The 21104-nt window shown below is 43.9% G+C and overlaps 2 protein-coding genes and 1 long non-coding RNA gene across 4 annotated transcripts; 1 reads left to right on the top strand and 2 right to left on the bottom strand.

The window, feature by feature from the left end:
* Positions 1–13: 13 nt before the first annotated feature.
* On the bottom strand, positions 14–9588 carry LOC129813004 (uncharacterized). Its single transcript, XR_008753097.1, has 2 exons — positions 9295–9588; positions 14–1726 (listed from the first exon to the last, which is right to left on the bottom strand). It is a non-coding gene; the product is annotated as an uncharacterized LOC129813004 (long non-coding RNA).
* Positions 9589–10163: 575 nt separating this feature from the next.
* Positions 10164–16005, top strand: clic5a (chloride intracellular channel 5a). 2 transcript variants are annotated; one of them, XM_055865089.1, is made up of 6 exons: positions 10164–10909; positions 14441–14550; positions 14622–14747; positions 14827–14933; positions 15021–15202; positions 15502–16005. In XM_055865089.1, the coding sequence occupies exons 1-6, from the start codon at positions 10247–10249 to the stop codon at positions 15664–15666; spliced, it is 1353 nt and encodes a 450-aa protein (XP_055721064.1). In that variant the 5' UTR covers positions 10164–10246; the 3' UTR covers positions 15667–16005. The 2 variants fall into 2 exon arrangements, with proteins under 2 accessions (XP_055721064.1, XP_055721065.1); XM_055865090.1 differs by lacking the exon at positions 10164–10909 and adding an exon at positions 11370–12779 and having other exon boundaries at positions 15502–16003.
* A 2867-nt stretch (positions 16006–18872) lies between these two features.
* Positions 18873–20924, bottom strand: LOC129813365 (runt-related transcription factor 3-like). The gene is made up of 4 exons (XM_055865717.1): positions 20694–20924; positions 20341–20497; positions 19860–19967; positions 18873–19231 (listed from the first exon to the last, which is right to left on the bottom strand). Exons 1-4 carry the CDS (start codon positions 20922–20924, stop codon positions 18873–18875), a joined length of 855 nt encoding a protein of 284 aa, XP_055721692.1.
* Between the last annotated feature and the right edge of the window lie 180 nt (positions 20925–21104).

Genomic DNA, 21104 nt, shown 5'->3' with positions numbered 1-21104 from the left:
ACACACACACACACACACACACACACACACACACACACACACACACGTGTCATTATATCCAGTGTAATGATTAAGCATAGATGCTTTGTAAAATAATGATACAATGTGGACACAACATTTAGGTTTACTTTCATATGTCAGTCAATGACAATATGAGCAGAAACACCCTGCGGACCAGTTCAGTAGCTACCTGGAGGCGGGCGGTTGACATAGTAACAGTAGAGTTACTGTACATTAACCATAATAACAGCATAGTTACAGCATATTAATCATAGTACTATGGTTACTATGCTATAGTAGTAGTACTATGGTTACTATGCTTTTCAGATAAAGGACCTGAATTGAACAGTACAGCTCGTTTGTCTCCTTTTAACACTACAGGAAACCATACAGTACCAAAGCTATAACTTATCTCAGCACACACACACACACACACTTCTAAATATAATCAAATGAACTGACCAACAAACAGCAGAAACATAGCTTCAGTCCTGTTTCTGACTCCACTCCCTGGCTCAGCAGTCTACAAAGTAGCTAACAAAACTCATCACTGCTGTTCAAACAATTACTACTGCTACTTCTGCAATATAGCGGTACTCTTTATGAAATAAACCCTTCAAAATACAAATTTACATCCCTTTAACAGAAGCTCTCCTAACAAACATGTATTCTTCTTTTTAGGATAGTCTTGCAAAACAATTAACAGAGCATTTGTTCAAATATATAAACACGTGTTATATCATATTAGATGGTTTCTCTGTATACAGACAAATTCAAGTAACCCCAGTCTGTTTATACTAATTGACTGTTCTCTTTAGTGTCTTATTTCTTTAGTTTTATCTATTTATGGTTCAATATGTGTAACGGCGGTCCTCCTCCTCTTCATCTTCGGAAGAGGAGGAGTATTGAGGGAACCAAGGCGCAGCGAAGTTTGAACACATATTTATTTAACAAAACAAGAAAACGATCGTGAAGCTAAATAAACGATGTGCACACACAGGCTACAAACGTTTAACATAGACACGAACTTGTATAAACTAACAAAACAACAAAACGGTGTAGACAGACCTATACGACGAACTTACATAAAAACAAGAAGAACGCACGAATAGGACAATTAGACTACACAAACCGAACAAACCGTAACAGTCCCGTATGGTGCAAACAATTACACAGACACGGAAGACAATCACCCACAACGAACACTGTGACAACGCCTACCTAAATATGACTCTTAATTAGAGGAACGCCAAACACCTGCCTCTAATTAAGAGCCATACCAGGCAACCCAAAACCAACACAGAAACAGAAAACATAGAATGCCCACCCAACCTCACGTCCTGACCAACTAACACACATAACAAACTAACATAAATAGGTCAGGAACGTGACAATATGTTTATTTATAGTGTACATATTTATTTGAATACTCCATACTGTAAGTATTGTACCACAGAGAATGAGGAGTGTGTAAATCTGAAATCTGACTACCGCTCTGTAACTCTTGTAAAACTAGTATGGCTGTGTCTGAAATGACACTATTCCCTATTTATTCCCGTTTGAGTTCTGATTGGTTGTTTGGAGCATGGTGGTAAGCTTTGGCTTGTTGTTATGATCTGTGGTTGGTCAGTATAGTCAGCATCATCAACATCATCGTCCTGTATCGAGATGTGTTGGAAGGGATGAGAGGCAGACTGACGCCGTGGCCTCCACAACTTGAACAGACCTGAGAGAGACAGAGAGAGAGAGACAGAGAGAGACAGAGAGAGAGAGAGGGGGGAGAGGAATGGAGAGAGGAAGAGAGAGGGAGAGAGAGGGAGAGAGAGAGGGGAGAGGGGAGAGGAAGAGAGGGAGAGAGAGAAGAGAGGGAGAGGGAGAGAGAGAAGGGTTGTACAGTCGTGGCCAAAAGTTTTGAGAATGACAAATATTAATTTCCACAAAGTTTGCAACTTCAGTGTCTTTAAATATTTTTGTCAGATGTTACTATGGAATACTGAAGTATAATTACAAGCATTTCATAAGTGTCAAAGCCTTTTATTGACAATTACATGAAGTTGATGCAAAGAGTCAATATTTGCAGTGGTGACACTTCTTTTTCAAGACCTCTGCAATCCACCCTGGCATGCTGTCAATTAACTTCTGGGCCACATCCTGACTGATGGCAGCCCATTCTTGCATAATCAATGCTTGGAGTTTGTCAGAATTTGTGGGTTTTTGTTTGTCCACCCGCCTCTTGAGGATTGACCACAAGTTCTCAATGGGATTAAGGTCTGGTGAGCTTCCTGGCCATGGACCCAAAATATCGATGTTTTGTTCCCTGAGACACTTAGTTATCACTTTTGGATTATGGCAAAGTGCTCCATCATGCTGGAAAAGGCATTGTTCGTCACCAAACTGTTCCTGGATGGTTGGGAGAAGTTGCTCTCGGAGGATGTGTTGGTACCATTCTTTATTCATGGCTGTGTTCTTTGGCAAAATTGTGAGTGAGCCCACTGAGAAGCAACCCCACACATGAATGGTCTCATGATGCTTTACTGTTGGCATGACACAGGACTGATGGTAGCGCTCACCTTGTCTTCTCCGGACAAGCTTTTTTCCGGATGTCCCAAACAATCGGAAAGGGGATTCATCAGAGAAAATGACTTTACCCCAGTCCTCAGCAGTCCAATCCCTGTACCTTTTGCAGAATATCAGTCTGTCCCTGATGTTTTTCCTGGAGAGAAGTGGCTTCTTTGCTGCCCTTCATGACACCAGGCCATCCATCCTCCAAAAGTCTTCGCCTCACTGTGCGTGCAGATGCACTCACACCTGCCTGCTGCCATTCCTGAGCAAGCTCTGTACTGGTGGTGCCCCGATCCCACATCTGAATCAACTTAAGCGCTTGCTGGACTTTCTTGGGCGCCCTGAAGTCTTCTTCACAACAATTGAACCGCTCTCCTTGAAGTTCTTGATGATCCGATAAATGGTTGATTTAGGTGCAATCTTACTGGCAGCAATATCCTTGCCTGTGATGCCCTTTTTGTGCAAAGCAATGATGACGGCACGTGTCTCCTTGCAGGCAACCATTGTCAGACTTGCGCCACATTACAACTGCCTGAGCTTTACAATAACCATGTGATCAAACGTCATTACGTGAGTCGACTGCAAGTTTCTGAAGTTTCTCTTCCCCAATTTCACCCTGCAGCATCACGCTGCATTGTGGAAGGCTCTATTGTCAACCAATCATTAGTGTTTTTGTTTGACCCAAGCGAACGTAACCAAAGACGTGACTGAAACAAACTTTGACGTGATTGTATACAGTGTGGATATGTACAAATTAATGTGATATTTGAGTCTCTCTCTCTCTCACCAATTGATATTACAATGTACACACATATATTTCCAGTTTGTGAGTGTGTGATATGTGGGAGTTTATTCCAAAGAAAAGCAAGTGTATGTGCCATGTTGCACTGAGCCTTGCTGTTGGAAAACTACATCAGTGTCTGATTTTAGGCTGTCGCAGATGCACCTTCCCCGACTTGTCTGCAGTCGATTGCTTCAGCCTTACCACTCAAACAAGCCCAATGTGTTAGACACACACCTCTATAAGAGCCTGTCCTATGTGGGTGGTGTTTTCTGGTCCGTTTTCTGAGGATTTTGTACGTTTGCCCACTGACAAAGAAATGATCAGTCTATAATTTTAATGGTAGGTTTATTTGAACAGTGAGAGACAGAATAACAACAACAAAATCCAGAAAAACACATGTCACAAATGTTATACATTTATTTGCATTTTAATGAGGGAAAGAAGTATTTGTTGGCAAAACTACCTGCCCTCCAGGACACCTACACCACCCGATGTCACAGGAAGGCCATAAAGATCATCAAGGACAACAACCACCCGAGCCACTGCCTGTTCACCCCGCTATCATCCAGAAGGCAAGGTCAGTACAGGTGCATCAAAGCGGGGACCGAGAGACTGAAAAACAGCTTCTATCTCAAGGCCATCAGACTGTTAAACAGCCACCACTAACATTTAGTGGCCGCTGCCAACATACTGACTCAACTCCAGCCACTTTAATAATGGGAATTGATGGAAATTATGTAAAAATTTATCACTAGCCACTTTAAACAATGCCACTTAATATAATGTTTACATATCCTACATTACTCATCTCATATGTATATGTATTTACTGTACTCTATATCATCTACTGCATCTTGCCATCTTTATGTAATACGTGTATCACTAGCCACTTTAAACTATGCCACTTTATGTTTACATACCCTACATTACTCATCTCATATGTATAGACTGTACACTATACCATCTACTGCATCTTGCCTATGCCGTTCTGTACCATCACTCATTCATATATCTTTATGTACATATTCTTTATCCCTTTACACTTGTGTGTATTAGGTAGTAGTTGTGGAATTGTTAGGTTAAATTACTTGTTGGTTATTACTGCATTGTCGGAACTAGAAGCACAAGCATTTCGCTACACTCGCATTAACATCTGCTAACCATGTGTATGTGACAAATAAAATTCGATTTGATTTGATTTTTACCACTGGTGTGATCTGGCAGGGCTCACAGGACACACACACACTGTGACACACACATACAAACACACACACACACACCTGTGGTTATTGTCAAACAAGTCCCAGTGAATTTCACAGCCCATATGCAAAGCCTGCAGGCTAGGGTTTAAAATGGAAATCAAATGACAACTGCTAAGCTAATGGAGCTAACTAGAAAATCAGGAAATTAGTAGCTAGCCAGCCTCCTGAGTCATTACATACCTGAAGGGCCCTTTTCGGCATTTGCTGTATGATCAATGAAAATCTCCATATTGCAAATGTACGGTCCCTTACTAGACGTACGCGAATGTTTGTCAAATTCACCAACGTTTTTCCGCTGTCCCACCAGATGGTGAATGGAATCTTCGAAGACAAAAGACAAAACTTGGTGAGCTCAGGTTTGGACTAATGGGCTGTTAGCCCAGAAACAAGATGGCATCGAGGCCTCAACGCTTTTTGAGTTAAGGCCATTTTCTGGGATTAAAGGTCAAAAACTAATATAAAGCACTAATTTGACCACTTCACGTCAAAGTGCATGAACCTACGGTGTCAGGAAAAACAGAGCCAGCCATTTATCTATTGTAATTTACGAGAAATCGTACAATGTACAATTGGTGATGGTCAAAGAAATGTGTTTTTTTCCCAAACAAGTTACAGATCCATTTGTGGCGTGTTCAGATGAATCGTTAACCTGTTAGGGGTGCAGCCCGACACCGGTACACTTATGACAACATCCAGCTCAAAGTGCAGGGTGCGAAATTCAAAAGATATATTTTTTTAAATATTTAACTTTCACACATTAACAAGTCCAAGACACCAGATGAAAGGTGCACATCTTGTGAATCAAGCCAACATGTCCGATTTTTAAAATGTTTTACAGGGAAGACACAATATGTAAATCTATTAGCTAACCACGTTAGCAAAAGACACCACTTTTCTTACTCCATCAGTTTTTTACTCCATCAGTAGCTATCACAAATTCGGCCAAATAAAGATAAAAATAGCCACTAACCAAGAAACAACCTCATCAGATGACAATCTGATAACATATTTATTGTATAGCATATGTTTTTTTCAAAAAATGTGCATATTTCAGGTATAATTCATAGTTTACATTTCAGCTACAATCAGAAATTGCACCGAAAGCAGCCATAATATTTACAGACACCAACGTCAAATACCTAATTACTCATCATAAAACATTTCTGAAAAATACATAGTGTACAGCAATTGAAAGACAGGCATCTTGTGATTCTAGACAATATTTCCGATTTATTAAATGTTTTACAGCGCAAACAAAATGTAGCGTGATATTAGCATAGCAGCAATAGCAAGAAAAACTTGGGTGCCCACGACCAGTCAACATGCACGACAGATATTAGAAATAGCATCATAAAATGTTTCTTACTTTTGGTGATCTTCCGTCAGAATGTTGGATAAGGTGTCCTTTGTCCAGAATAGTCGTTGTTTTGATCTGGAACGGCAAATATCCCTCTTCATATAGCATGGGCACTTGCCAAGTGACACGGATTACTCCAAAGTCAACAAGGTTAGAAAACGGAACACGGCAAAACTCCCGAAAAAGTTTCAATAATCTGATTAAACTATATTGAAAAAACATACGTTACGATGATATGGTGACATGTATCAAATCAAATCTAAGACGGAGATGTTCGTCTTTCATAACAACAGCTAAACAGAAGCCATTTCCGTGTCCTCTTTCGCGCGCTCCAGAAACAGGAACTGGACGGTCACATCAAACAAAGACCTTTTATTCCACCTCTGACCAAGATAGACACGAAATTTCTTCTCTCACCGCATCTTGACAACCAGGGGAAGGCGTAGGAAGTGTTTGTAGACTCCTACGTCACACGCCCATGTATAGGCATGAGGTTGAACAGAGCATAGATTTCTGACATTTCACTTCCTGGTCAGGAAAAGTGCTGCAGAAGGATTTCTGTTTCACTAAGAGAAATAATTCAAACGTTTTTAGAAACTAGAGAGTGTTTTCTATCCAATTGTAATAATAATATGCATATTGTACGAGCAAGAATTGAGTACGACGCCGTTTGAAATGGGCACATATAATCTGGCTACTCAATACGCCCCCTGCAGCCATAAGAAGTTTTAAGGTGGGTTTTGGAGCTCTGCGAGATTTCTGGGATTTTCTGGGATTTTCTGAAATCACACACTCATTCAACCCTCTGTAAATCAGTCAGTTCTTAAAACTTCTTATGGCTGCATCCCGCTACCGGGATCGATATGACAACAGCCAGTCGAAGTGCAGGGCCCCAAATTCAAACAACAGAAATCTCATAATTAAAATTCCTCAAAAATACATGTGTCTTATATCATTTTAAAGGTAATCTTGTTGTTAATCCCACCTAAGTGTCCGATTTCAAATATGCTTTTCAGCGAAAGCACTACAAACGATTATGTTTGGTCACCACCAAACCACAATAAGCACAGCCATTTTTCCAGCGAAAGATAGCTTCACAAAAACCAGAATAGAGATAATATTAATCACTAACCTTTGATTATCTTTATCATATGACACTCATAGGACTTCATGTTACACAATACATGCATGTTTTGTTTGATAAAGTTCATATTTATATAAAAAAATCGGAGTTTACATTGGCACGTTACATTCACTAGTTCCAAAAACATCAAGTGATTTTGCATAGCCACATCGTTTCAACAGAAATACTCATCATAAATGTAGATGATAATACAAGTTATACACATGGAATTATAGATATACCTCTCCTTAATGCAACCGCTGTGTCAGATTTAAAAAAAAAAATTACGGAAAAAGCAACCCAGGCAATAATCTGAGACGGCGCTCAGAAATATAATAAAGGGCCTCCCGGGTGGCGCAGTGGTCTAGGGCACTGAATCGCAGTGCTAACTGCGCCACCAGAGTCTCTGGGTTCGCGCCCAGGCTCTGTCGCAGCCGGCCGCGACCGGGAGGTCCGTGGGGCGACGCACAATTGGCATAGCGTCGTCCGGGGTAGGGAGGGTTTGGCCGGTAGGGATATCTTTGTCTCATCGCGCTCCAGCGACTCCTGTGGCGGGCCGGGCGCAGTGCGCGCCAACCAAGGGGGCCAGGTACACGGTGTTTCCTCCGACACATTGGTGCGGCTGGCTTCCGGGTTGGAGGCGCGCTGTGTTAAGAAGCAGTACGGCTGGTTGGGTTGTGCTTCGGAGGACGCATGGCTTTCGACCTTCGTCTCTCCCGAGCCCGTACGGGAGTTGTAGCGGTGAGACAAGGTAGTAATTACTAGCGATTGGATACCACGAAAATTGGGGAGAAAATGTGATAAAATTAAAAAAAATATATATATATATATATATATAATAAAATTAGCCGCCATTTTGGAGTCAACAGAAACCAGAAAATACATGATAAATGTTTCCTTACCTTTGATGAACTTCATCAGAATGCAGTCCTAGGAATCCCAGGTCCACAATAAATGCTTGATTTGTTCGATAATGTCCGTTACTTATGTCCAATTAGCTACTTTGGTTAGCGCGTTTGGTAAACAATTCCAAAGTCACAAAGCGCGTCCACTATAACGTGACGAAATGTCCAAAAGTTCTGTAACAGTCAGTAGAAACATGTCAAACGATGTACTGAATCAATCTTTAGAATGTTGTTAACATACATCTTGAATAACGTTCCAACCGGAGAATTAGATTGACTTCAGAAGAGCGGTGGAACGGATGTCCTCCTCATGTGAAGGCGCATGGTGAATGCGTGATCAGCTCATGGCAGTGATTACTCATTCCTGTCTCCTTCGGCCCCCCTTCCCATTAGAGTCATCAGACAAAGTTCTGTTGACTGTTGACATCTAGTGGAAGCCGTAGGAAGAAAACTCATCCATATCTCGCTGTAATTTCATTGAGAGCTTGGTTGAAAATCTGCCAACTCAGAAACAATTCAAACAGAAAGTGGAACTTCTCAGGTTTTTGCCTGCCATATGAGTTCTGTTATACTCACAGACATGATTCAAACCGTTTTAGAAACGTCAGAGTGTTTTCTATCCAATATGAATAGTAATATGCATATATTAGCAACTTGGACTGAGAAGCAGGCCGTTTAATTTGGGCACCTCTGTGCACCTTTCATCCAAGCTACTCAATACTGCCCCTGCAGCCATAAGAAGTTAAGGGGGTGATAAGTTTTTTTTAGTTTTTTTTTTTCAAATGTAAAATATTTGACCATTGGGTCTTGACTTGATGTGTATTTGCAATATGAAAATTTACTGTGGAGCGCGCTCGCCATCTATTGGATTTTTGCTGTGTGACACTTGGAATTTGCCATATGACATTTGCCATAAGCTTTGAATTAAATGCCGTCCATTTGAATGGTATTGGACATCGTGTATATGTTTCGTACGGTGCCAATATGTTCCCATTCATTTTTGTCCATTTCAGGGGGGCTTTCCCTTACATTATATTGACAACTACCACCACCACCTCCACCACTACTACTGCTACCACCAATGCACTGCTACCACCACCACAGCACATTATGTAGCTAGCTAGTGATTTTAATGACAGTTATAGCTCCCTACTAGCTACAGAGAAATATAGCTACAACTGACGACTATTTTCCAAACTAAAAGTTTGGTAGCTAATTTACTACCTCTGCCAGGTAGCTAACGTTGGATGTTTACTAGCTAGCCAGCTGGCTCAAGGATTGCGCAAGATTGTCATACACACCTTTTTTATTTGTCAACAATTCCACAGCTTTCTCATTTGGTTTTAAATCGATCCGCTTTCACATCCTTAGCTATCTACAATAGCTGTTGTCATTTCAATATCTTGACGATGTCCTAAAACTTCCTCAAAATAGAGGCGCTCCATTTAACAAGCAGCTTGGTAAACCAATCGTAATATAGGATACGTCGACAGACGCGTCACACCCACAACAGACGCTTCCTGATTGGCCCAGTGGACCGAGGGCTAATCTACGGCTCTCCTCTCCCCTTTCTGCAGCCTATTGGAGATTCCCAATTTATTTTTATGTCTGGGGAATCTAGGTCCAGGAGTCCAGCTAATTTATATCTGAAAATGATGGCAATCATGTTCTCCTCTCCTCTCCTCTCCTCTCCTCTCCTCTCCTCTCCTCTCCTCTGCTCTATTCTCTTTTTCTTTTCTTTTTTTCTTTTTTTAAATTTATCCCATTTTCTCCCCAATTTTCGTGGTATCCAATCGCTACTAACTACTACCTTGTCTCATCGCTACAACTCCCGTACGGGCACGGGAGAGACGAAGGTCGAAAGCCATGCGTCCTCCGAAGCACAACCCAACCAGCCGTACTGCTTCTTAACACAGCGCGCCTCCAACCCGGAAGCCAGCCGCACCAATGTGTCGGAGGTAACACCGTGTACCTGGCCCCCCTTGGTTGGCGCGCACTGCGCCCGGCCCGCCACAGGAGTCGCTGGAGCGCGATGCGCCACCCGGGAGGCCCTCTGCTCTATTCTCCTCTCCCCTCCTTGAGTGAACTCGTCCTCCAGGTTCAAAGTCCCCGGATAATCACAGCAATAAGTGTTGGTGGGGACAGACCGCTCATGTGCACACACGGCCCCCAGGTCATTTACAATCTCATCAACCTCCCTCCCTCCCTCCCTCTCCTCCTTGTCAGAAGCACCTGTTGCATCGCGGTGAGAACATGAACATGGAGCAGCAGAGTGAGAACATTTACGAGACTCCCCTAGAGAGAGACTCAGACAGCCCAACGGAGGATACCCACCAGAACCAGACCCAGACCAGCAGTATCTATGAGACACCCAGTGACGTGGTGAATGATTCTGTTTACTGTGATGTGGAAGCACCCCGGGCATCCAGTAACGGAGACGGAGACGGTCTAACTGTGGAGTACGAGAACACCGGGAGCCTGAGAGAGGCACCTGCGGTTCCACTGCCCCGACGGGAGAGCAAGAGCAGCTCCTTCAGGTCCTCCAGCTCATCAGAAGACGAGGGAGAAAGGGAGAAAAAGAAAGAGAGTGAGGAGGAGGAGGTGGAGGAGGAGAGGCTGGAGAGTGAGGAGGAGAAGGAGGAGGAGAGGCTGGAGAGTGAGGAGGAGAAGGAGAAGGAGGAGAGGCTGGAGAGTGAGGAGGAGAAGGAGGAGGAGGAGGAGAAGGAGGACAAGAAGAAGTTGGAGAGGAGGGTTCTGCAGGCGAAGGTGAACACAGATGAAGCCTCTTCCCAGCGATCCTCTTTGTCATCTTCTTCATCATCTATTTCTACTTCATCATCATTGTCAGAGCAGGGGAACCCTCCTGAGGAACCAATGCCAGTAGCAGATGGGCCAGTGATCTCACTCTTCGTCAGGGTAAGACAACATGGTAATGATATTAGGGTACGACGTACTGTGAATGATGTATGAGTTTAAGACCCCATTCATGTGTGTGTCCCCACAAGGATAGTAAATGTCCCTACAAGGAGAGTAAAACAAGGAAGATTCTCCCTCGTGGGGACATTTCCCACATCCCCATGAGGACAAAGGCTATTTTAAGTTTAGGGGTTAGGGTTAGGATTTGGGTTACAATTAGGGTTAGGATTAGAATTAGGGTTAGGGTTACGTGTTACGGTTAGGAATATGGTAAGTGTTAGGGGTTATGGAAAATAGGATTTTGAATGGAAATTAATTTGAGCTCTCCACAGGGATAGAAGAACAGAACATGTGTGTGTGTGTGTGTGCGTATGTGTATGTGTGGTGTGTAGACTGTGTTTGTGTGTGTGTGTGTGGGGGGGGGGGGGGGTTGCCAAGATTCTAAATTTAAAATGAACTGACTGGAATTCCATCCCACTCCAATGACTCAACTGAGGGTTCCAGTAGCATGTGAATCCGCCCTGTGAGTGCATTTACTGTATGTGTCTGTGTGTTTATTTGATGTGTGTTTGTGGAGGGATATCACAGGTAAGGTCATCCTGCTTCCTCTCAAGGTTTCTTCCTTCCAGGAAGTTTGATTGATTTATTGATTAGGGAAGGTGTGAGTACAGGTGAGGCCTTGAGGAAGCGTGGTAGTTGATGATCTGTTTGATGTTTTCTATAGTTTATATAGTTTTATAATCCTCCTACAATCTGATGGAGCTCTGAAGTCCACTTCACACGTTATCTATATTGGATTTAACATGACAACACACCTCAATAAATAACAAGGTCAGCAGTAAAACACATCCACACACACACACTCACACATACACACACACACACCCTCCGTTCTCGACACCACAGGTGCATTTGAGTCGAAGAGGGAGTCCCAAATGTTCCCCTATTCCTATTTTAGGGCACCACTTTTAAACTCAGGGGAAAAGGCTCTGGACAAAAGCAGTGCACTACAGAAAAAAGGTGCTATCTAGAACCAAAAAGTGTTCTTCGGCTGTCCCCATTGGAGAACATTTTGAACAACCCCTTTTGGTTCCAGGTAGAACCCTTTTGGGTTCCATGTAGAACCCTTTCCACTGAGGGTTCTACATGGAACCCAAAAGAGTTGTACCTGGAACCAAAAAGTTTTTTTTACCTGGAACCAAAAAGGATTCTCCTATGGGGGACAGGCACAGAACCTTTTTGGAACCCTTTTTTTTCTAGGAGTGTACTGTATATAGGGGAAAGGGGGTCATTTCAGATCTAATTATGTTGATAAGGGAGGGAACCTGATCCATCCGTACCTACCTGTCCTCCTTTTCCCTATACTACACTACAATCGCAAAGCACCTCTCCTTTTCCACTCTCTACTGCTTTCCTCCTCTCCCCCTCTTCTTACTGACACCTCAACCCCCCGCCCCCTTGACTATTTTTGACCGACACACTCATTCAGACAGCTGGACTCAGAGTACAAATCAGAACAACCAGGGCACACACACACACACACACACACACACACACACACACACACACACACACACACACACACACACACACACACACACACACACACACACACACACACACACACACATACATCAAGAGACACGGTCAGGACAGAAGCTCTGACACACAAGCGCGCAGCACAGCAAGGAGTTGCTGGGTACAACAGGACAAACGTGACTGGGCCAGAACCCAGGCTAAGAACATAGACGGACAATACACACATACACACTATTGCAGAAGATAACACACACCTGTTAGAGCAGTGGAGATGACTGACACGTCTGCAGCTGAAGAGGAGAAGGACCCTGATATTGAACTTTTTGTCAAGGTGGGGGGTGTGTGTGTGTCTGTGTGTGTGTGTGTGTATGTATTTGAGAATCATGTCTTTCTGCTGTATGAATATCTGCTGCGTAGTGTGTGTGTTTTGTTGTTGTTGTTGTTTTCCCGTGGCACAGGGCCAGAGTAACCCAACACGCCTGCGAGTGTTTTCTCTGTCCCCTGTCCCCTGTCTCCCCTATACCTTTCTCCTCCTATTCTCTGCTGCCCCCTCTCTCTTTCTCTGTCCGACAGATCAGATCTACTGAATTATTTCTGGTCCTCTAAGTAGTGAAAGCAGGAGGTTAACTAGTTAAATGGTTCAGTCATGTTGTGGCTCTAGTGTTGCCAGACTCATTCTTATGAGACTCATTTATACTTATTCCTAGCTCCCTGATATGCAGGTCTAATGAGGTAATGGTAGTTGGTATAGTGGGGTAGTTAGTATGAGGTAGATTTGGGCGTATGTTATGCTAAATAAACTAGGGATTTGCATTAGCGTTCATGTTACTTGCCTCCTGTAATTTTGAGGTGTGTAATGGACTGTTTGGGGGTAGTTAGTGTAGTTGAGGGGAAGTTGTAGTAGGAGTAGTTATATTGTGGTGTAGCCTATATGTAGTAGACCTTTTAGTGGTTAGTTACCGGGCAGTGTGTGTAGTAGTAAGATAGCTATATGTTGATATTTAGCTGGTATATGAGGTAGTTCTAGGGGTAGTTAGCTGATATATGAGGTAGTTCTAGGGGGTAGATAGCTGATATATGAGGTAGTTCTAGGGGGTAAATAGCTGATATATGAGGTAGTTCTTGGGGTAGTTAGCTGTATATGAGGTAGTTCTAGGGGTAGTTAGCTGGTATATGAGGTAGTTCTAGGTGTAGTTAGCTGTATATGAGGTAGTTCTAGGGGTAGTTAGCTGATATATGAGGTAGTTCTAGGTGTAGTTAGCTGATGTATGAGGTAGTTCTAGGGGTAGTTAGCTGTATATGAGGTAGTTCTAGGGGTAGTTAGCTGGTATATGAGGTAGTTCTAGGGGTAGTTAGCTGGTATATGAGGTAATTCCAGGGGTAGTTAGCTGGTATATGAGGTAATTCTAGGGGTAGTTAGCTGGTATATGAGGTAGTTCTAGGTGTAGTTAGCTGATGTATGAGGTAGTTCTAGGGGTAGTTAGCTTAGTACAGTAGGGTCGTTATAATGTGATAGTTACTCCAGGGCAGTGTGTCCAGTGAGGTGTGTAATGGAAGGTTGATATATTATTCATGGTGTTTCTGGTGTCCCCTTACAGGATTCTCTTTCAGCCATCGCCATTGTGTGTGTGTGTGTGTGTGTGTGTGTGTGTGTGTGTGTGTGTGTGTGTGTGTGTGTGTGTGTGTGTGTGTGTGTGTGTGTGTGTGTGTGTGTGTGTGTGTGTGTGTGTGTGTGTGTGTGTGTGTGTGTGTTGCCAGTCTGACAAGGCCTGAGTGTATAGGGCAGTGATTTTAGTAGCCTAAAGATTACAGGTAGCTGTAGTCATATCGTATTGTTTTGAGATCCATGCACAAATTGTGCAACTTGAAAAGGGTATGATACTGGCTCAAGCAATATTTCAATAACTGTATGTGTACTAATGTCTGCAGTGTATGTGTGTGTGTGTGTGTGTGTGTGTGTGTGTGTGTGCGTGCGTGCGTGTGCGTGTGCAGGCAGGGAGTGATGGGGAGAGTATAGGTAACTGTCCGTTCTCTCAGCGTCTCTTCATGATCCTATGGCTAAAAGGAGTCGTCTTCAACGTCACTACAGTCGACCTGAAGAGGTAAAACACGCCCGCACATACACAAACACTCTCAGATATACACTAACCCATCTGTGTGTGTTGTCCTATAGAAAGCCGGCTGACCTCCATAACCTTGCTCCAGGCACACACCCACCCTTCCTGACCTTCGAAGGAGAGGTGAAGACGGACATCAATAAGATAGAAGAATACCTAGAGGACATGCTGGCTCCACCCAGGTATACACACATACGTGCATGCACACACACTGTAAAAAGTCTAAATAAGATTGTGTTTGTTAACGCTGGTGTTCCTCAGGTACCCTAAACTGGCAGCTAAGAACCGGGAGTCCAATACGTCAGGAAACGACATCTTCGCCAAGTTTTCAGCCTACATCAAAAACATCAGGCCAGAGAACAACGCAGGTACAGACATACACACACACACTTCACTGATCTAGGTGGGTTGCCTGGGTTTGTGTGTGTGTGTAGTAATGTGTGTGCATCCTGCAGTTCTAGAGAAAAGTCTCAACAAGGCATTAGCCAAGCTGGATGAGTTCCTTCTGTCCCCGCTGCCAGAGGAGCTGCAGGATGGCAGAGATGTGGCAGAAGGGGGGTCGTTACGGAAGTATCTAGACGGAGACACATTAACACTGGCCGACTGCAACTTGCTGCCCAAATTACATGTCGTCAAGGTATTATTCCTATTGTTATTATCCAACTACAGACAGAAAGTGATGATCAACCAATTACAGAAGTGGACTGTATCAAGATACAGTATCTCTTTACCTTTGGTGTTTTATTCAGATCTGTTTGTGTCAGGCTGTCTGTTCCAGGATTTAGTGTTGTGCCCTAAACTCTTATGACCTCAAATAACACCTTCTGCCCATACAGGGCACTCCTTTTGGCTAGAGTCACCTATAGGTTTATATGGTTATGGTTACTGTATCAGAAGCGATTGTGATTCTCTCCATGGTGTGTGTTCTGTCTCCAGGTGGTCGCTAAGAGATACCGTAACTATGAGATCCCTACAGAGCTGCAGGGTGTATGGCGTTACATTCAAAATGCCTACAGGCGAGATGAGTTTACCAACACCTGCGCGGCTGATGCAGAGATAGAACTAGCCTATCAGGACGTGGCCAAGAGGCTGTCCAAGTGATAATGCCTGGAATCATTACTCTGTGTAGTTTTTCTAAATGAATCAAATCAGGTTTTATTAAATCCAATAAAATAAACCAGACTCAGTCATATAAAACCTATTTTAGTATATCCTGCTTTCTTTTACACTTCTGGAATTTTAGACTTTTACTCTAATAATAGTTTTTTTTTATATACACTGCTCAAAAAAATAAAGGGAACACTTAAACAACACAATGTAACTCCAAGTCAATCATACTTCTGTGAAATCAAACTGTCCACTTAGGAAGCAACACTGATTGACAATAAATTGCACATGCTGTTGTGCAAATGGAATAGACAAAAGGTGGAAATTATAGGCAATTAGCAAGACACCCCCAAAAACAGGAGTGATTCTGCAGGTGGTGATCACAGACCACTTCTCAGTTCCTATGCTTCCTGGCTGATGTTTTGGTCACTTTTGAATGCTGGCGGTGCTTTCACTCTAGTGGTAGCATGAGACGGAGTCTACAACCCACACAAGTGGCTCAGGTAGTGCAGTTCATCCAGAATGGCACATCAATGCGAACTGTGGCAAAAAGGTTTGCTGTGTCTGTCAGCGTAGTGTCCAGAGCATGCAGGCGCTACCAGGAGACAGGCCAGTACATCAGGAGACGTAGAGGAGGCCGTAGGAGGGCAACAACCCAGCAGCAGGACCGCTACCTCCGCCTTAGTGCAAGGAGGTGCACTGCCAGAGCCCTGCAAAATGACCTCCAGCAGGCCACAAATGTGCATGTGTCAGCATATGGTCTCACAAGGGGTCTGAGGATCTCATCTCGGTACCTAATGGCAGTCAGGCTACCTCTGGCGAGCACATGGAGGGCTGTGTGGCCCCACAAAGAAATGCCACCCCACACCATGACTGACCCATCGCCAACCCGGTCATGCTGGAGGATGTTGCAGGCAGCAGAACGTTCTCCACAGCGTCTCCAGACTCTGTCACGTCTGTCACATGTGCTCATGTGCTCAGTGTGAACCTGCTTTCATCTGTGAAGAGCACAGGGCGCCAGTGGCGAATTTGCCAATCTTGGTGTTCTCTGGCAAATGCCAAACGTCCTGCACGGTGTTAGGCTGTAAGCACAACCCCCACCTGTGGACGTCGGGCCCTCATACCACCCTCATGGAGTCTGTTTCTGACCGTTTGAGCAGACACATGCACATTTGTGACCTGCTGGAGGTCATTTTGCAGGGCGCTGGCAGTGCACCTCCTTGCACAAAGGCGGAGGTAGCGGTCCTGCTGCTGGGTTGTTGCCCTCCTACGGCCTCCTCCACGTCTCCTGCTGTACTGGCCTGTCTCCTGGTAGCGACCTGCATGCTCTGGACACTACGCTGACAGACACAGCAAACCTTTTTACCACAGTTCGCATTGATGTGCCATTCTGGATGAACTGCACTACCTGAGCCACTTGTGTGGGTTGTAGACTCCGTCTCATGCTACCACTAGAGTGAGAGCACCGCCAGCATTTAAAAGTGACCAAAACATCAGCCAGGAAGCATAGGAACTGAGAAGTGGTCTGTGGTCCCCACCTGCAGAATCACTCCTGTTTTGGGGGGTGTCTTGCTAATTGCCTATAATTTCCACCTTTTGTCTATTCCATTTGCACAACAGCATGTGGAATTTATTGTCAATCAGTGTTGCTTCCTAAGTGGACAGTTTGATTTCACAGAAGTGTGATTGACTTGGAGTTACATTGTGTTGTTTAAGTGTTCCCTTTATTTTTTTGAGCAGTGTAGTTCCAGCTCTCCCACAAAAATACATTTTCAGAGCAAGGGTGGCGCAGCAAGATGATCAAGATGTTAATATTGCAAGATTAACTTCATTCAAGATATATGATCTTCGATCTTTATAATATGTTAACATTTGAACAGTTTTATTACAGTAAATTGGAGCAAAGAGCAGTAATCGAGGATGAAGAGAAAGTGCTATTTGAATGGAAGAACACAGTATTGATAACACACAGTATTTTTGGCCACAGTAGATTTCAATTAATGGTTGGTTAGTAGATGAATGAATGATAGGGCATGTGATTGTGAAGTTAAAGTGTTTTCCCAGACTGCACCATCCTGTGGTCACAGAGTTGTTGTGTGTGTTGTAAAACCAGGAATTGACAACAAAGTTTTCATATAACTATACTGATTTGATCATAAGTTAACGAATGTTAATGAGTGTTATTGCTCTAATTTAAATAATAAATCTATTTTCTCATACATTAGTTGGCTGGACTCTTTACTGTTACTCAAGTAATTAACATTATCTTCTATGAATGATACCAAAGTAAACAAGTGAATGTGGGAGGGTGCATGCATACAGAAACCATATGCTCTCACCCTCTGAATAAATAATGATGTTACAATATGGATGAGATGATAGTTATGACTGGACATGAGAGGAGAGGAGGGGACACAGAAACAGGCAGACAGAGTGCCCTAACTTTACATTTATGCACTACAACATGCACTGAATCAGTGATTAATTTTGTTTTCCTGTGCCATGATTCTGGCATTGAACAAATCATCCTCATGCTAGGCAGTTTCAGTGGTGCAGTACACTTAATTCATCTCAATTCAACTTGTTATGGAAAGATAGGAAATATGTGATGGGGTTTAGAAAGGAAACACTTAATACTCCCACATGTAGGCCTAACCTAACCAGTATATAGCGGACTTCTGAGTTTTCAGCACCATGGACAATGGAGTGTATTCATTTGATGGCTCTGTTCTAATCAAATCGATACAATTTTATTTCTTTTGGAACTGAATTTATCAAACCTGTTTTCATTAAACCAATCCTTTATTTGATTCAATTAATTACATATTATTCAATCCATTAGCTATTCATTTATCATTTTTTGTCATTTCATAGATAACTGTTTGGCATCAGACAATAAAATATAACACAATCGACCAAACATACCTGATAACCGATAATAAGCCTACCCATAGCCAACAATAACCATAAAATAACACTACATAACCATAAAACTTAAAAGTACATTTTGTACGAGTTCATAAAACACACACATAGAACTACATAGAGCTACGTAGTGCATCTTAGTATTATTAATGGAAACAAATATAAATATAAAGACACAGGCGTAAAACACTAACCATCAGGTTTTGATCGATTCTTGATTGATTGATTCTTGATTGATTGATTCTTGATTGATTGATTGCACCATCCTGTCCGAGTCAATATGGCCTCCACACAGGCTCCTCCCCCCTACCCTCTGTTTGGTTGGCCAGCCTGGCAGTGGGGGCCTGGTCTTCTCCCGGCCCAGAGGTAAAGTGGTTTGTCCTGTCCCCCTCTGGCAGTGAGATGTAGTGGTTGGTCCCGGCAGAGGCTCCATAGTAGAGGATGGGGCTGCTGCTGGGCTGGAAGAGTCCACTGTGGGAGTGGGGGGGGAGAGTGGGGAAAGGTGGGGGGAGGTACGGGGGTGGAGGGGGGGTGACGGAGTAGGGGAAGGAGGAGAAGTGCATTCTGGGAGTGGACGAGAATGAGGAAAGGGGGGGAAACGGGCGATCAAACCCAGCAGCCAGCTCACACACACCTGGAAAACAGACGCACACAGGGTCAGAGGGCACATCACTGTGTTACTGTGTGTGCGCGTGTGCATGCATGTATGCCTACCTGAGAGGCCAGTGGTTCTTGATGATGAGAAGGGGTAAGATTGATCATTGGTCCAGGGGGGTGAGGAAAGGGGCCTAGAGTCTGAGAGAGGGAAGGCTGGAGGGAGAGATAATGAAAGGAGCAGGGGATAGAGAAAGAATGAGGGAGAGAAACAGGAATGGAAGTGAGAGAGACAGGGAAGGAAGTGAGAGAGACAGGGAAGGAAGTAGGAAGGAATGGGAGAGACAGGGAAGGAAGGGGAGAGACAGGGAAGGAAGTAGGAAGGAAGGGAGAGAGAGAGGGAAGGAAGTGAGAGAGACAGGGAAGGAAGGGGAGAGACAGGGATGGAAGTGAGAGAGACAGGGATGAATTGAGAGAGACAGGGAAGGAAGGGAGAGACAGGGAAGGAAGGGAGAGAGACAGGGAAGGAAGGGACAGAGAGGGAAATGATGGAGGGAAGGAGTAAAAGAGCAATGAGTGTTTCATATAGTTACTAGTATCTCATGAAAATATCAGTAAACTTTGGCCCATCAGTATACACAGAAAGAGTTTAACTGCTCTGTTTTCACCTCTTGTTGGAGGGTTGGTGATGTTGTTGAGGGGGCGGAGACTCTGCATTGGCATGGCAACCCTGAAAAGCCCTGTTTTTGGACCAACCTCCATCTTCTGCCTGTGACCTATCAGAGAGTGGCATACACAAGTAGTTATAGCCCTCTTCAATCAGAGTAGGACACAGATGTCCCTGTTCAAAAACCTGAGTGTGTGTGTGTGTGTGTGTGTGTGTGTGTGTGTGTGTGTGTGTGTGTGTGTGTGTGTGTGTGTGTGTGTGTGTGTGTGTGTGTGTGTCTGTGTGTGTACTCACGGCGTGGCTCTCTAGGTCCGTCTACAGTAACTTTGATAGCTCTGTGGTACGTGGCCACCTGGGGAGGACTGGTGAACACGGTTATGGTCAGATTAAAGCTTTTACCTAGAGAGAGAGAGAGAGAGAGACATGTTAAACACACACACACACACACATACTCTGTTGTACACAAACACACACAAACACACCTCTCCCACTGCGTCCTACAAAGCGGAGGTCATTGAAGCGTGCTGTGTGTGATGTCATCAGCGTGGTGGCGTTCCGTAGCTCAGCTGAACAGTTATCATCATTCCCTGCCATCACCGTGACTAGAACACCGTCACTTACATCCCCCAGGGCAACCACCTGGAGAGGGAGGACGGAGGGGGGATGCAGGACAAATTAAATAGGGAGGGAAAAGATGTTCAATGGTCCCCTCACTAAACCTTTCAGTAGCTCTCCCATGTGTACACTGTGTACTGTAAACACTGGCAAGCTGAAAGAAGGGGAATTTTATTTAACAAGGAATGGAGACTCAGATTCCAGACTTTGTGTGTGTTACCGTGAAGGCACGTGGCAGAGTCTTGTTGCAACGCCAGTGTGCGGGGAGGCTTGACACCAGAAAGTTGGGGCTGTCGGTGGGCCTGAACTCAGCAGGAATGTCCCCTGTACTCCGGGGGCCACTGTCCTCATGCTGAGCTGTCACTCCCACTGTCCCATCTCTGGTCTTACCATGGAGCGGTGGACTGAACCTACGGCTAGTGATCTGGGGATCTGGGGGAATAAGCAACATGATGAAACTCGATCGTCATTAGCCGACAAGCAAAAAGCCTTCTGAAGCCACAGAGGACATAGAACAAGTAGAATCTTCTAAAAAACAGTTGGCTGCAATCAACAGGCTAGTAAATAACATTGTTGGGAGCATATAGAGTGTGCAACTTTCTTTCTTGTCATTCATACAGTACTGTATTGT

Source organism: Salvelinus fontinalis, chromosome 16 (assembly GCF_029448725.1).
Source record: "Salvelinus fontinalis isolate EN_2023a chromosome 16, ASM2944872v1, whole genome shotgun sequence".
NCBI classification, from domain to species: Eukaryota; Metazoa; Chordata; class Actinopteri; order Salmoniformes; family Salmonidae; genus Salvelinus; species Salvelinus fontinalis.
Note: the sequence above shows the minus strand (reverse complement) of the source record. Positions and strands in the feature narration are given on the sequence as shown.

Excerpts from the sequence above, each read along its gene's own strand:
- LOC129813365 (XM_055865717.1), bottom strand. The coding sequence starts at position 20,924 with ATGTTGCTTATTCCCCCAGATCCCCAGATCACTAGCCGTAGGTTCAGT. Across the intron at positions 20,498-20,693 it reads CTCTGCCACGTGCCTTCACG|GTGGTTGCCCTGGGGGATGT; the intron begins GTAACACACACA and ends CTCCCTCTCCAG. Across the intron at positions 19,968-20,340 it reads TGTAGGACGCAGTGGGAGAG|GTCACAGGCAGAAGATGGAG; the intron begins GTGTGTTTGTGT and ends ACTCTCTGATAG.
- clic5a (XM_055865089.1), top strand. The coding sequence starts at position 10,247 with ATGAACATGGAGCAGCAGAGTGAGAACATTTACGAGACTCCCCTAGAG. Across the intron at positions 10,910-14,440 it reads TGATCTCACTCTTCGTCAGG|GCAGGGAGTGATGGGGAGAG; the intron begins GTAAGACAACAT and ends GTGCGTGTGCAG. Across the intron at positions 14,748-14,826 it reads GACATGCTGGCTCCACCCAG|GTACCCTAAACTGGCAGCTA; the intron begins GTATACACACAT and ends GGTGTTCCTCAG.